We start from the raw sequence: 16,293 nt of genomic DNA, 5'->3' as shown, positions 1-16,293 counted from the left end.
AAATCTGGATGAGAGGGATGGTCTGTTCCCTGCCAGAACTGACGTGTAGTTTAATTAACACACTGAAATACCCATTGAGCTGATTATGGCATTGGCACAGAGTCCAGCACATGTGTGACTGTGCACGTAGTACATGTGTAAGGGCTTGGCATGGCTTACAACCTGGTAGGTTTTCTTTCAATACTGGAAGGCAGAAGTTGTCATAACACAGTCATTTCTAGACTTCCTTGTTCAGTTTCTGTGCACATTATTGGCTGCAACAGAATCCAGCTCCTCATTTCCCATTATTTAGAATGCTGCACAAATGTCACAGCACTGATGTGATTGCAGCTTTAAGAGTGGATGTTGAGTAGTACAGAGAATTTTAATATTTTACAGGGATTTTTTAAATTTTTTTTAACTGCATTTGTTCTACTAAAAAAAAAAAGCTTATTTGTGTGAAGCAGGAGGAGGAAGTGATAATTATGCTAGAACTTATTTCCTAAATATCACTGGGCAAGGCCCTTTCTACATAAAGATAAACAATGCAGCTTTGCATGTGTGACAGTGTTAGGAGGCTGAAGATTTCTGGGATTTTCATTCCATGGTTCTTCCTTGTTCTTTCCTCTGGTGCCTTCATCTACATTCTGGCTGTTCTTATTTCTAGCTGCTCCCTTTGCAGCTTAGGGCAACAATAACACACTTCTTTCTAATTAGTAGTGTTTGTATTTCTTTGTCTTGGGGACTTTCCTGAACTTGGATGTGGCTTCTTAATAGCCTTAGAATGGGAATTTATTACTTGGTTCATTAAACCTAAAAAAAGTGGGTTGTCTTCTTTTTTTCACCCCCTTTTTTTTAATTCCTGCCTTTGGGATTACCGATGAACACAAACTTCACAGGTTGGCAGTGATCATAAACTATCATAAACTTGTCTCTCTTCTTAACAAACATGTAGTCTTCAACTGCAATTCAAAAATTTACTACCAAAAATTGTTTGCCTTGAGAACCTCTGCTTGGACAAATAAACTTGTCAGCATTATGTGGCAATGCTATATGTCTGTACGCTCTGAACATGGTTATGCAACACTGTAAATGTTGCTTGATATGTTCAACATTTAAAGTGATGCAGAAACGTACAGAGGTCTTGATTGTGGTTATGATGCTATGTGAAGGATGAGAAATAAGGTTTCTTTTGTGTGCAGCTCTGTGATCCTGTGGCTTTGGAGTGGAGGTGTCTTCTGGCCTTCTCTTGCCATCCCATCTTTGTATTTACACTTGTACTGCTTCAGGGTTCTGTTATGTAGAACAGCACAGCAGCCTTGTTAGTTGTGGAACTGAGACTGAGGGATGGAAGGGCCTCTGGAGTTCGTGTCAGGTACTACAAAAGCTTAATTTTACCCACTACTAATTCTGCAGGCATATCTGTTCTCTGGACTTCTTCCTCTCCCCAAAAATGAGCCTGCCTGTCACAATAAGCCTCCCTGGACTGGACTGGGAGGAGAGGCAGGAGTGTGAATAACCCCAAGCAGCTGTGCCTTCTGTAAATAGTACCCACTGGTCTCTTGGGGAATGAGCACTGGATTTATAATCAAAATATTGAGAACCATCACACTGTCAGGCAGCTCTTACTGTAAAATCTGCTCTAATTGATCCTCCAGCTCTTCTATCAAGAGTGCCTGTAAGTGGCCAAATGCCCTCTGTTCTCTGTGAGGGAATGCAGGGGTGGCACAGAGCAGCTGGTTGAGCAAGCTGTGTGATGTCTCAGGAGTGCTGGATCCGTGTGAGACCAGCAGCCTGAGTGAGCTGGGAGGGGATTTGCAGGCCCAGTTCAGGCTGTGCCCAGTGCCCTGATGGCTTTGTTGGCTCTGTGACAGGACATGTCCCAGCACCCACAGAGCTGGCATTTCTGTAGCTGGTAGGTTCTGGGCAAAGGCAGGCAAAAAGAAGTGGCTGTTTCTCACACAGCTGCTGCATTGTCTGGGCCCCTCTGGAGCAGTGGGAAGGGAAGTATGTGGTGGCACTCTGCAGCTGCCTTTCTGACTTGGAGGTCGGGGATTTATATTGTTCCTTCCTCTAGAAGAAAGGGGACAAAAAGATTCAAAACAGTACAGCTCAGAAAAAAGAGGCTGCTCATTTTACAGTTCTGCAAAAATCCTTTATTCAGGCAATCCCCTGCAAAGGAGGGCGATTATTGAAGGTTTGGCACTTTGCAGGCCTTGTTTAACAAACAGGAACTGAGAGGCTCACCCTGTGTCCACCCTGGCAGAGCCCAGAGCTGGGAGCTGGCTGCTCCCACAGAGCTGTGGAGCAATCCCAGATAACAGATGAGTGCAGTGGTGCTGTTGGGAATGGAAGGAGTGGGCTCCAGACAGGCAGCTATGTGTTGAGGGAAATGATTCACACAGCAGTGGCAGCGCGTTCGTAAGTGGCTGTTGAAATGTGTTCCTGGTAGGATTAGGAGATAAGTTAAGGCTTTGAGTGCTGATGAGAACGTTAAGAGTCTCCTCTCCAGTAGTCAGCCATGGACACTTGAAAGCTGGCTAAGCAAAGTGTCTGTGATCAGTCAACAGATGAGATATTCTGCGTTGTCTGCACAGCCCTGCTTTGGGTGTTACCTTGTTTACAACGACGTATTTATAATTCTTGCACAAGCAAATCTGAATTCAATACTTTAATTTCAAGTAAATGCAAGGATTTTTGTTTGTTTGTGTCAATTGATTCCAGGCTGCTGGTAAAATTTCATGATGCCCTGGAGTCATGTGGGGAAAAGCATCATATGGATATATTGATTCAGCTTCCCTTGGCTGGCTGTAGCTCCTGCCCATCCAGCCACTGAAGTGCTAATTACATAAAAAGTTCCATCTGTTCTGAAAGTTTAACTTCTTCCTTTGCTGAGCTCCACACTGATGTTTAGTTATGCCTTGGGTTTTTCAACGAAACTGGGGGAGAAAGAAACGTCATGAAACAACAAGCCCATTGTGCATTTGAAATCCATAATTTGTAGTGCTTTCATGGAAAGATTCACAAGTGCCAGAAAAGCCAGAGCTGAATTCCCACTTTTTTTTTTTTTTTTTTTTTTTTTTTTTTTTTTTTTTTTTTGTTACCCTGGTTGTGTTCCAGAAGTTAATTTTTTAGAGTCCCTGCATTAGCAAAGTTTAACTACCACATATGAAAACTTGTATATTTTTCAGTGTGTTTATATACAAACACAGATCTTTATCAGCTGAGAGATATTTTAAACCAGAAATTTTTGCTGCCAAGCAAGCCCAATGCTTTTAGTAAAGCTAAATGAACATCAGTTGTACTATGAGGATTTAAATTGCAACATCATTATTTTCTAGCTTAAAAGCAAAGTGACAACCTGAGCAAAAATGTTTGTTCTTCAGGAGTAAGCATGGACTTTGCTTCATTGGATTACACAAAACACTTGTTTTGTCAGTAATCTACATGGTTAATCACACTGATGTACCATTGCAGCAACAGGGACCATTACCAATTCCTAATTCCAAGGTTTGAAAAAGATATTTTTAAAGGCATAGCTTTCTAAGTATACAAAAAATATTTATGAATAAAATAAGGATGAAATAGATGATCATGGCATACTTGTGTAGCTGAAAGTATTCCTGTCCCCACATATTACTCCGAAAAAAATCCCTTTCATTCTTCTTGAAAACCCAAGTCAATCATGCTTTGATTTTATAGAATAGAAACTGGCCATGCTATAGCAGGAACACTGCACCACAGCCAATGTGTTATCACAGGGGAGGATAAAAAAGAATCTAAATCAGCCCAAAACCTCTTCATAAAGCTGTTTCTCATGAGTAAAGACCAAGTTCAGGTACAGAACATACTCATTTCAGTTTAGGAGGGACCAGGAGCTTGACTAGATACTATGAAGAATATTCCATAGGAGTGAAAACCAGATCCAAAGGCAAGGTGTTGTGTGTCAGATATAAAAATCATAAGCTTGGGGAAGTGAGCACATTTGCACATCAAAAAATTAAAAACTTAAAGGATTAGTGGCGGACTAATTTTAAGAAAAGATTAAAAAAAAAAAAAGACATTCAATGCTTGTTGTGTTTCTAGCCCAGAGGCTTTACAGGGAAGTGTGAGCTTGGTGTGGTGATGCACAGGGATGTTTCTCCAGTCTCCTCAGAGCTCCCTTCTTTCTGGCAGCTCCAATTAAAGCTGATCACAGTTGTATGTGATTTTCTAGACTAATCAGACCTCTGTAATCACCATTGAAAGCAATAAGAATTGGGTCAAATTTGGAGTCTTGTGCAGTTTCAAGCAGGCAAGTACAAAAGCTGAGGACAGATGCTGGAGTACCCAGAGCATCTGCTGCAGGTCACTGGTAGAGGGAGATCACACACCCTGTCAGCATTTGATGTGATTCACTGTGACAGTCCTTAAGCAGTTATTCCCCAAGAAGAAAGACTGAAGATTAAGGCTGGTATGAAGTGATCTAATTGAAAGACAAGCTTCAAAAACCAGCAACGCTGAGGGAGGAGGCCTGGGGAAGGAAGGGAGGAAGGGACTGACAGTCTGGAGATCTTCCCTACCCACTCAGGCTGCTGATGAAGAAATGCAGCCAGTCTCCTGATATCTCCTTTGTTCCTATTACAAGAAATACGTAAATAAATCTGAATTAACTTAGAACTTTTTTAGATGGTCATGTAAACAGATACTTATATGATTATAGTTATAACACAGTTGCTTGGATGATTATAATTATAAACACAGTTTCTATTGCAAACAACATGTTACATTTGGAGCTAACATTTCTTCATGTGGTCTCCATAAGAGGAGGTGTTTCTATAAATCTGGCTTATTTTGGATTTGACTAAGCGTTCATTACTGCAGAGCTAGGATTTAGGGTGGTTCAGCTGTATTATTGAATTATGGAAAAGGTTTACCTTTCTTCAGTCATCTGAAACCACCTTGTTCCTCTGCAGAAAGGATCTGGCCCTTGACAAGAATGGGTTCATGATGGACAGGTCAACAGAGAACAGAAAAACGTGTCTGACATGTCCTTTACTCTTCCCAAGCCCAGAAGAGTTGACTTTTTGGGTAGCTGGCATATGGATGGGCAGAATGGTGTCACAGAAAGAAGCTAAGGGGTGGGATTGCAAAGAAAAGCTGATGTTCTGTCTCTTGCACAGTTCTCTGCTATTTGCTTCTTACCTGAGAGTTACTTTTGGCACTCTAAGGTCACCTTATGAGACAAAAAGAGAGGAAAAAAGGCTCTCTAACTTCGTTGAAGTTGCTGAAAGGGAACATCATCAGGAAAATGGGACTCATGTCTTGGTATTAAAAATTATGATTTTTTTACATAGTAAGATGAGGAGGAACAACAAGCTCTTCAATCCATTTGCCCTAATTCTCACAGTTTTCAATTGATGGTGAAACCATAGTGAGTGTTGAATAGAGTGTAGTTCTGCATTTGTGTTCTACTGGTGAAACAAATATACATTATAAAAAAAAATATTTCCCTTGCCAGCTCCCCTCGTGTTACAGCGAGATGTGAGGCAATTTTTTTCCTTGATCTTTTTAGGTAATTTTTGTTATCATTTGCTTTTAGGAAATGAGAATGAAGTCTGTTTATAACTCTTTAATTTAGGTATCCCCAGCCTATATCTGGGTTTATTTGCAGGTGAGGTGATGTTTTGTGTGCCCTGTTGCCAGAGAGTGCTTTCATACAGTATTGGAGCATTCCAAAGGCTGCCATAACCATTACTCCTGGAGTTATTCTGCTTTGGAATAACATGTTTTCCTAAAGCATAATCACCTGTATAGTCCTCAGATAATAGTTTGCTAGATACATCACATGAGTTTTTATGTGGAGAATAATGGAGAATGTGAATTAGCCAGTGAAGGAAGTGTGTGGTGGTGTGGTGTTTTTAACTGGTGTCCACATGCTGAAAAAGTCTTGAATAAAATTTGAGCAGCTGAACCACCCTAAATCCTGGCTTTGTAGTAATGAAGGCTTATTCAAATCCAAAATAAGATGAAAGATTAGCCAGATTTATAGAAACATCACCTGTTATGGAGACCACATGAGGAAATGTTAGCCCCAAATGTAACATGTTGTTTGCAATAGAAACTGCGTTATAACTGTAATCATACAAATATCTGTTTACGTGACCACCTAATAAAGTTGTAAGTTAATTAGAAATAGGACTCTCTGTTCTGCTCCTTGGGCTTCTGATAAAAGCATTTTAGTGGCAGAGTGAAGCCACTTATGTGTCTGTTGTGAGGAAATGCTGAGGTTTATGTGTATAAAATTATTTAGGGTTTTCTCTTTCTGGAGACATTTTAAAATTAACTAGAAATATGGCTTAAAAAAAACAACCCAAACAACTGGATACGCCTTTAAATCTGAAATATCCTACACATATGCAAAGTGTTCATATATCAGCATATTTCATACTCTGAGCATTTGGTAAGGCTGTTCATTAAAGAAGTCATTGAAGCTTTTAAGGGCTGTTTTGGGGCAATACACTGCATTTATCTTCCTAAAGTGTTCACAACTTGCTTTCAAGTGTGTGCTAAAACGTTGAACATGAAGGACTCTTTGCATTATACAGTGTTGTTTTTCTCTGTCAGATGATCAGAAATACTCAGCAGAGCACCTGGTTCTGTAGCCCTCAGAGGTGTGAGTTTTATTGCCACTGACAGAGAGCTTGGTTTGACTTTATAGATTATTGCCTTGCAGGAACAAAACAAGGAATGTTCTGTTTGTTGCATGGAATTAAAAATACTGGACCCTGACTTTGTTTTAGGCCAGCCTGCAAGCTTGTCCTAATAGCTTTTGGGGGAGCTAGGGGGAAAAAATTGAGCAGGATGAAATATTTAAGAGTTGAGTCACTTATTATGGAGTAGCTTATTAAAACATAAAGTGGTTAATGATCCCATTAAATATCATTATGCCATTTCATGCTGTATCAAAGGAAGCAATTAAACAGAAAGGTAATTGCCCCAGGTTAACTCTTAAAAATTTTAAGTATTTAATAGCTGGATTACAGAAAGTTACAACTTCAGAATTTATATAGTATACACCAAACCCGCAGGTATCGTGTACTTTATTTACATAATGCAGAATTCCACAAACCTGATTAATGTGATGGAGATATAATTACATAATCTGATATTTACAGGGCATTAATTGGAATATGGAGATAACTCAGTATAATTTTGTATGTATCTACTTGCCCTTCTGTCCTTATGGTTACTGGTACAGCATGTTTTGACACTCACTTGCAGTATTTAAATTATCCTCCTTTAAAAAAAAAAATCTTAGAAGATTTATTCATATATAAAAATGTCAGTTCTGACATAAGTTTTTAGCAACATCTTACATTCTTTTACTGGAAGTATTTTCCAGAGAGGCTGCACTTGGCTGGGTTTTGGAGGAAGGATGTGCAGCAGGAGATGGGATAATATCCTCCCAGAAGTGTTATTACAGTTCATCAAAGAGGAGGTTTATTTAAGAGCACACTTCCCAAGTTTTCTGTGCTGGAAAAATTAAAAAAAAAATTCTTTGGTTGTTGGTGCTATAAACAAAATATTTTGTGTATTCAAAGAGAACTAATTAAAAAGTGGCACAGTACCTCTCTCTACTGCCTGGCTTCAAAGCAAAGCTGAAGTGAAACAAGGATTAAAACAAAGACTAAGATAAGATGAGTCAAGAAGATTAAATGTGAGGCTTGTAGCATTCTGGAAAGAAAAGGAAGGTGATACTAAAGGGATATAAGGTAGGAGCAAAATATCTTGATTAGGTGTTTTAATTTAGGGCAGCAAGTGGAATTGCTGTGCTTGCTGTAGTGTCAGGACCAGCTGCCAAATAGTAGCAAGAAAACTGAGATGCTGATGAGGATCTCATAGATGATGTTGGGAAATGCTGATGATGTGGAAGTGACATTTATCTCCAAACACCAATAGCATACAAACATCAGAGGCAGAGGAGTCATTGAGTGTTTTCCTGTAAAAAAAAAAAAAAAATAGGATAGAGTTGAGGTATAGCAAAAACAGGTTTCATGTCAAAAGAAGGACTCAAGACACATTCTCTTAGTCTGAGAATCTATTTTTGCAAGAGGAGTGGAAGTTTTGCTGCAGTTGTTCAGAACTTGGACTGGATGATTAATTATTAAAGAAAACAAGAAAGTATTTTGTTTAAACTAGGATCCTTGATAGAGGCTTGAGAGGAATGATTTATTTTCTTCTCCACTGTTATTTTGTTTTCAGACAACAAAAACACAGACCACTCCAGCAGACTGAAAGCTCATTAAATTAAAAAAGCGCCAAATATATGAACTTCATTGTTATTTTTCTTCCTGTTGGTGAAAACGTTTTCTGATCCTCACATGTGATACCATAGAAATGTTGTGAACTCAGGATAAGTATTTAAGGAATCTGCAGTGGAAGGAGGTGCTGTGCTGAAGCTGTGACTTTGGATCTCTGCTTGTGCTCAGAATCTGGGCCTGAGGAGGTTGGGGTGTGCATCTTCTGACTCCAAGTGGAAGCAAGTGGCTCCGTCCACTGTTACCTGCAAGATATGGAATTGTTGTGTTTATCTGGGAGGTGGAAATTGAGAATTAAAGTTAAATTAAAGAGAATTAAAGAGACATTTATCATTTTGGCTTTTTTTTTTCCTCCACTGGATGAAAGGAACAGAATTACAGGCCTTCATGAGATTCAGCCTCATGTTTGTATCTGTAGGAGTCTCTGTTAAATCCTCACTGGCAATTTTACCCCAACTTATCCATCATATAGTGGGCATCCCATAAAGCCTACATCCCAGCTAAACTATTTCCCTCTGGCATCTTCTGTGGGTAAAAATAATTTGGAATGTATGAAAATCTTGGCTGTGTTGCAGTCTCTTGCATCCTGGGTTATTTTTAGACTCTAATTCTCTGGTTTGTTTTTCTAGGATCCCCACGCTGAAGAGTTTGAAGACAAGGAATGGATGTTTGTCATAGAGAACGTAAGCTGGAATGTTATTACTGTTTTTTATATGTATAAGAGTTAATAATTTAAAAAGATTGAAAGGTGTCCAGATGCTAAAAAAGTCTTGAATAAAATTTGAGCAGCTGAACCACCATAAATCCTACCTCTGTAATAATGAAGGCTTATTAAAATACCTATTATGTTACAATTAAAATACAGGAGAGAGGAGTGCTATACTGCACTGCTTAAATTCCTTCCCTGTAAACATCAGTCTGTCTTGCATTAGTTTGCTATGAGCAATGGAGTGAGCAAGTTAGAGCTGGGTCATGACTCACTGTTTTATGGGCTGTGACACATTATCTGTGTGTGTGAGCAGGGCAGTGAACAACTCAGAGCTGGGTTATGACATCTGCACGTCCCAAATGGCAGCACACCCTTCTGGGGCTGAGTGCCACTCTCCAGGGGAGAGCAGAGGTGCATTGCTTGCCTTTGATGGGGGAATAATTTAGGATGGAAAGGTGGGACCAGCCCTGCCAGGGAGGAATGTGAGCCATGAGCTGCTCTCTGGGATCCCTCTGCATGTCCTGTGCACCCAAAAGCTGCTCCTGTGAGTCTCTGACTCCCCTAAGGGCAGGAGCTCCCAGAACCTCATGGAGAGCTGAGTTCCTGAGGGCTGCACAAACAACAGGCTCTGCCAAACTGCAGTGCTTGACATTGCATGCAGCAAGTTTGAAAATGAAGTGCTTTTTTCCTTTCCCTTCTCTGTGCTGAGCAGCAGCTTCCGCTCTAGAGCTGCCTGGGCCGAAAAAAGGGGAAACTGCTTTACCTGGGCTTTTCTTGGAAAAGAAACTTTAAAGGATTGTGGTATCAAGGCAGTGTTTATTCCTCATTAATATAGTTTTTCATTATAGACTGTTTCTCAGTGATTTAATGATTTAATTTTTATGTTGCTTTTCAACAAAAAAAGAAATTGCTCTTCCACCGAGTGGTACCACGTAGCACTGAAGTGTGGGGAAGCAATGGATTTTGCATGATATCTTTTTTTACCTAAAAATGCTTCTTTTTCTTGTCAATACTGGAAAATGATTTGAATGTCTAAAGCCAGGCTTTATTCACCAGTAACTGGATATTTAGAAGGGCTGAAAGCAAAGTGCTTTATTTATACTTTTGTTTCAAATGTCAAGTTTCTATTTTCACTTTGGATACTTGTTAACACAAAACACAGTTTAGTTACTGTTTCCTGGAGTTTCCTTTTCTTTCTCACGTAGTTTATTTTAATCAGGAAAGTCTTCATCCCCAATTGTCACCATACAAGTAGCTGTGGATAAAACAATGTCAGTGGATTTCTCAGCCAGCCCCTCTGGGTATAGCTGCATTTCCTGTGACATTGCAGATGATTTTTTTTTTCAGGGTTTTAGCTGCTTTCTTTACATGTCAGTGTATTTATTCCATGTAGAGGGGGCAGGAGACTGCCTGCTGTTCTTGCTCTCAGCCTCACACCTTTGCTGAGCTGTGTAGAGCAGTCTTCTGTTATGTGGACACTTCTTTACAACCTCAGTTGTGCTGTTAGCTCATCTCACAGGAACTGCCAAATAGTCACTGGTAGGTAGATGTTTATTCTTTGAGTGGAGGATATTGAAATAGTATCCTCAGAATAATAAATTTAATATTTTCACCGTGAAAATTACTGAGTGCTAAAGAAACTATCAAACTGGCTGCTTCCAGTCATCTCTTTCTCCCTTTTTTTTTTTTTTTTTTTTTTTTTTTTTTTTTTTTTTTTTAATTCTAGAAGAGCTGGAGAAACTCTTTTCCCAGTGTAACAGCTCCACTTAGTGGTGAATGAAAGCATGCTCATCCGTTCGAGCAAGTGCCAAATGTTCCAATGGCGGGCTGACATTCCAGAGCATGGAGCAGCTGCCTGGTAGAAATAGGGGGAGGAAGGGAAACAGGAGGTTGTTCTCCTCACTCCTTAAATTATGGGCATTTACCCTCTTGGGGCCTGAAGTGTGATTTACCTGGTTTTACAACATGTATCTGTCATTAACCTGACAAGACCAGGTCACCTTTGGGAAGCATGGGGACATTCAGAGTCCTTTGGGACCTTTTCTGTTTTGTCCAGGAATGTTCTCTGCAGGGCTTCCCTTCCTCTTTGGTCAGCAGCACTCAGGACACAAAATACTGAAGTCTGAATAGCTTAGGGATGTGCTTTAATTGTGAAGCTATGTGAATTCTGCTAAAAATTTTGAGTTTGGGTTGTTTTTTAATTAGTGTTAAAAGTCAGTCTCCAAAATAATTTTGTTATTCTTCGGTATAGCTGAGCAAAGACCAGGTAGAAGAGATAAACAGCTGCAATTTGATGCCTTGCAGGAAGATGCTACCAAATTCCAAACAAGTTTATTCTGCACTTCCAGAGGGATTTTAAATTAGTGATGAGGGGTTTTTTTGCAAGAAAGCCATGCTGTAAGTGAAAAGGAAACAGGATACTTGGATTTTTGTGGTTATTTTCTTGTTTGGGGTACACGTACATTACTTCTTGATCCATTACCTTGACTATTGTAGATTTTTTTCCCGGCTGTATTTTTATTGGCCTAGCCACTCTGCATTTGTATTCTAGTAGGTGAACTTTGTCATCTACTGTATAATCCATAATAGTTTGATTGTGGAGGAGTTTCTTACCATTTAAATCTTGGTATTCAATTTTCCATCTGCCTTTTCTATGTCTTTATCTCCTTCACACCTGTGTTCTGTGCATATTTACTGATAACTTTCTTGTCTCTAATTTCATCTCTCTTTAAGCACATTCTGTATAATTGATTACCTGCTTTTACTTCATGCGACAGTTCTTGGAAATCTTTTGGTGTTTTTAATGTTTTCCTGAATAATAACATTGGGTGTGCAGGTTGGATGTTGCAACTAGGAGAGCAAGAAATTCATAACTAAGAATAAGTCCTGCCCATGTGTAGAGTGGTAATAGGCTTTCAGAATCTTACAGACTGGTGTTCAGTGTATTTTGACTATTCCATTTAAAGAACAAGGATGAATTGCCTCCCATTTTATGAGCCCCTTGTTCTAGTAAGTGACTTTTCTCTCTCATTGCTTCTGTGGGAAACTTGAATATATGCTGTTTCCACACTTGGTTCCTTTCACTGTCTGAGCTCAGTGAGTGCCCCCTCAGAGGTGCCAGGAGGGAGGGCACTTTTGAAACAAAAACTGTACCTCTGAGAAGAGTTCAGCTGACCTGAAGTTTTGGGTTGTGTTTCTTGGTCTCTGCAGATTGTTTAGCTAATGGAATGAGAAAGGGATAGGAAGGGAGAGAGGAGGTTTAAATTGGTCCAAAGACGTGGAAGATTCCACTGGCTCTATGTACAAGAACTTTGTCTTAAATAAAGGTGTCTGAAGCAGTGGAAAAATGTAATTTTGCTTCCTAGCATGCTCAAAGCATGGAAAAGTCCATAAGAACATCCACTGAAGACAAATCATAATGTTTATTTGTTTACTGGCGGTTTTGTAGACAGTTACTTCCTACATTCTTAATGAAACTGAAGAAGTCATGGAATGTTTTCTGACTTGAAACAGCACAGGCTGTGAAACAAATTCCTCAGCTTTTTGTCAAAAGTATTTTTGAGCCTGTGTTTGTGTCTCTAGTAGCACAGTACTATATTCCAAAGTTCATAGTAGGCTTCTCTATCTTCCCACATGCGCTTATGTTTCAACATTGTCCACAGGTCATTCCCAGGGCTCAGGGCTGTGGTGAGCAAGCCCTTTCCAGTAGGAAATTCTACTGACAGTAATTGCTGTTACTCCTGACACGAACTGGCACTTTTTATGTGGCAGGCCTATTAAAACTTGGTCTTTGCTAATTCCAGACCTACAGATTTGGCAGATGAATGGAGAAAAATGCCCCACCTGTTGTTGAAGCTTTGCTCATGGATTCCTGTGAGTTGGAGCTGGAGGCGGCCTCACCTGTCTTGTACTGTTGCCTCAAGGCAGCGTAATTCCAGACAAACACTTGCCTAAACAGTTTAAAAAAAAAAAAAATAAATGAAAGTGGGCTCTTTGCAGCATTGCCAGTCAGCCTCTTCCAATGCTCCACTGTTCCTGTTGTGACCACGATCTGGCCTAGATCTTTGTTGATACACTTTAGGCTGCTCTTTATTTTCTTAGCAATTACAGCTCTGCAGAACAGAGTCTTCTCTCGGTGTTGGCTGGAGGCTCCCTCCTTCTGGCCTCTGACTAATCGACCCCAATAACGTGACACTGTTTACATGTGGGATTTCACTTCCCATGATTGCATTAGCAGGTCATTAGCATTCTCTTTCCACGGATTCGTTTGTGTGAGTGAGTGCTCGGTGTCCTGCTCTGCTCCTGCTGCCCGTGGCTTTCGGGAACAAGCTGTGCCCAGCTCTGCTTGCACTCTGTCACCTTGCCTGGGGAAGCATTCCAGGCAGAATTTCCAGCCTGTTCTTGAAATCTAGGAAATTGGACTGATTTCTGCATCTGGCCTTTCTGGAGAGTCTTCCAGAAAGCTTTGATGCCTTTTTAGACCCTGTTTTTAAATGATGCCTTTTTGAATAGACCCACTGAAACTTCTGAAATGAGAGAAAAAGGAGTCTAGAGTTTGCTGTTCCTGCTGGCCTTCAGGGAAGAGTTACAAAGTTTAAACTGAGTAAGAGTAACAAGTAAAAGTTGTTTTTAAAAAACTGAAAAGATCAGATCTGACTTTTCCTTCTGTCTGTTGCTCTTGTGTAACTTCAGGAACTCCAGCCTAGAAAGAATTCTGAATTGGCCTCTACTCAAATATCAGCAAAGCCTCAAAATAAAAGAAACACTAGAAAATGTTGCAGAACAATTGACATAATCCAGCTTCATTTTATTGATACATGTGTGTTCTTTTGTGGTTGTCATCCCTCAGTCCACGCTTCCTCCCATTGCCTTTGAAATTCTGGATCATGGTTGCTTATGATGATTTCTGATTTTGAATGCCCTGGAGCATGTTTTATCACTCACAGGTTTGGGGAAATTATTTCTCTTAAAATGCCTGGCATGACCCTACAAATAAAGGTGATAAATAAGGTGAAAGTAATGGGAAAGAGAGGGCGGGTGGTGGGACACAGAAATGAATTTGTTTCTAGTCTTATACTAGACCAATTTTAAATGCAATACAATAAAATGAAGTATTAGCAAAAATTTAAGTTTTCATCAGATACAGCTCTGACTATGTTCTTTTCCTTTTAGAGAAGTAACTAATTTGAATAGGAACAGTAATTAGCCCAGAATTTTGGTTAAAGCATACTTTTTTTACTGGTTGGTTTAATATCTTTTACTACAGTACTGCTGCAACACTACCACTGCAAGGGCAAGTTTTGTCCCACATCTGAATGAAAGCCCAAGTCTGATTTTCCCACCTGTTCCTGGAAATAGATGTTGGGAAGCAAATGCCAGCATAGAGGAGGGAATTGAAATTCTGAGTACTGCTGATGTCATTTGCTGCAAGAACCTGGGGAAAAGACTGACACAGGAACAGGATGAATACCTGACTTGCTGATCAGTTGCTATATCAGAATTTATTACAAAATCTTGGGTATCTCTTCTAGTGCATCTTTGTAGCATGTGAGAACTTAAGTTTAAATTGGGTATTTCCTTTATTTAAGAAACACTAGTAAAAGCCTCTCTATCCATTTGTTTTGTATTTTTTGCTTGAAGTAATTTTTTACTTAAAATAATAATTGCCTGGGTTAGCTTTTTTCTGAATTAAATGTCTGCATTTAATATATTTAGAATAGCTCATAGTTCAGACATGCTTTCCTGGTCCTTTAATTCCCCTGTCATATTCTGCTGTGTGTGATTATGTGAACTGTGACTAGCTGCCTGTGTAAATTAGGCTGAGTATTCTGGTTTAGATATAGCTAGGAATTATAAATGCTGCTTTGTCAGCTGTCTCACTCTTGTTCTGCTTTAAATGTAATAGAGATTCAGAAAACCTGTTTTACTTTTAGTTTTTGCTTACATTAAATATTTAGCACTTTGTTCTAGTTGAGAAATCTCCGAGATTAGGCCTTTGGAGCAAAACTTGCAGAAATTGTTGTCTTGATTGGCTGCTCTGGCTGTAAAGGAACCAGGGTAGGAAATCTTTCTTGGAGGCCTGATCCTGTGCCTTTCCAGTAATACATTGCTGTTCATTCTGTGCTCCATGATGGCATTTCTGGGAAATTTTAACTAAAATTGAGGCTTCTGCACAGAGGGGATCACTCTGGTTTGGGGTGTCTTGAGAGTGGATGTGCCCACACTGGCCCTACAGGAGTCCCTTACTTAAACAATCCCCTTGGATTCAGCATCTTCTCTGGAAAGTACAGAAGATGGTGGAAGTTCTACTGGAGAACTTTTACACCAAATGCTGTAGGACAAGTGAACTGCCACCTGTATTTAGGGCAAGTGTTACACTAGGGAGGTGTGAAGGACTGGGGGTGTTTTCCCCTCTACATGGCCCAGCACAAAGGAGAGGTGCCAGCAGCCCTGGTTCCAGGCAGGCATTGTGAGGGCAAGAGCTCCATTAACTCTTCGGAACAGCACTGTTAATTAATTGATGCTTTGACCTGCAGCCACTCCTGTATCCCCAGGCAAAGCCTGTTAGTGTTCACTTAGGACATAGAACTTGCTGTCTGCAATGTCGTTTTCCTTCTGACCAAAACAAGACTGTGCCCAGATCACCTGGAATCCTTTTTGTCATTAATACATAATAACCTATTAAAGCAGAGTTGAGAGATGACAGGAATCTTATTTAAATAAGAATTTTAAAGAAATTGTTAAAGCAACTCCTAATATCTAATTAACTTTTTACACTTTTAATAGCTCTTTTGGTCCTGGATGAGTGTGAGATGTGAGTCTATCAAACTCGACTGTTTAGTAGAGTTTTTACTAATTTTTTCAAAACTAGTTATGAAAAATTTCTTTTGTTATTCGATTTTCATCTCCTAAATGAAATGCAATGCCCAAACTGTCCTTTAAATAGTGTTGTTTTTGATGCTGTGTTAATAGCTGCACTAAGTACACCTATATCAGATATAAATTGGCAGGTGCTATGGCAATTTTGAAAACTATATCACAGCATTTCAGCTCAACATTTTCTGGTGAAGGAGACATCTCATTTTCTGGTATTTATGCTACAGTTACATGGGAGGGTCTTGCAAGTGGCAGCTGGAAAGAGGAGGCCCCTGGGCTCCAGGCAGAGCATCCTGGGTGTGAGGCTCTGGTACACTAACATACAACATTTAATTTATACAGTTATTATTGAGTCACAGCAGTAAAGTACAACTGTTTTCTAAATTGCTTGGAACCATTTTGTTGGGGTTTTTGAGGGGAGGCTGTTTC

At 39.8% G+C, this 16,293-nt stretch overlaps 1 protein-coding gene across 8 annotated transcripts in view; it reads left to right on the top strand.

The window, feature by feature from the left end:
- EHBP1 (EH domain binding protein 1) overlaps positions 1-16,293 on the top strand; it is a 204,306-nt gene that overhangs the window by 36,362 nt on the left and 151,651 nt on the right. For all 8 annotated transcript variants that reach the window (XM_083857807.1, XM_083857805.1, XM_083857808.1 and 5 more), the window contains exon 5: positions 8,909-8,962. In XM_083857807.1, coding sequence (XP_083713933.1) covers positions 8,909-8,962 — 54 coding nt within the window. The remainder of the gene's footprint in view (positions 1-8,908; positions 8,963-16,293) is intronic.

Source organism: Zosterops lateralis, assembly GCF_965231275.1.
Source record: "Zosterops lateralis genome assembly, chromosome: 3".
Classification (NCBI taxonomy): domain Eukaryota; kingdom Metazoa; phylum Chordata; class Aves; order Passeriformes; family Zosteropidae; genus Zosterops; species Zosterops lateralis.
The sequence above is the reverse complement of the archived record's forward strand: the minus strand, read 5'-3'. Positions and strand labels throughout refer to the sequence as shown.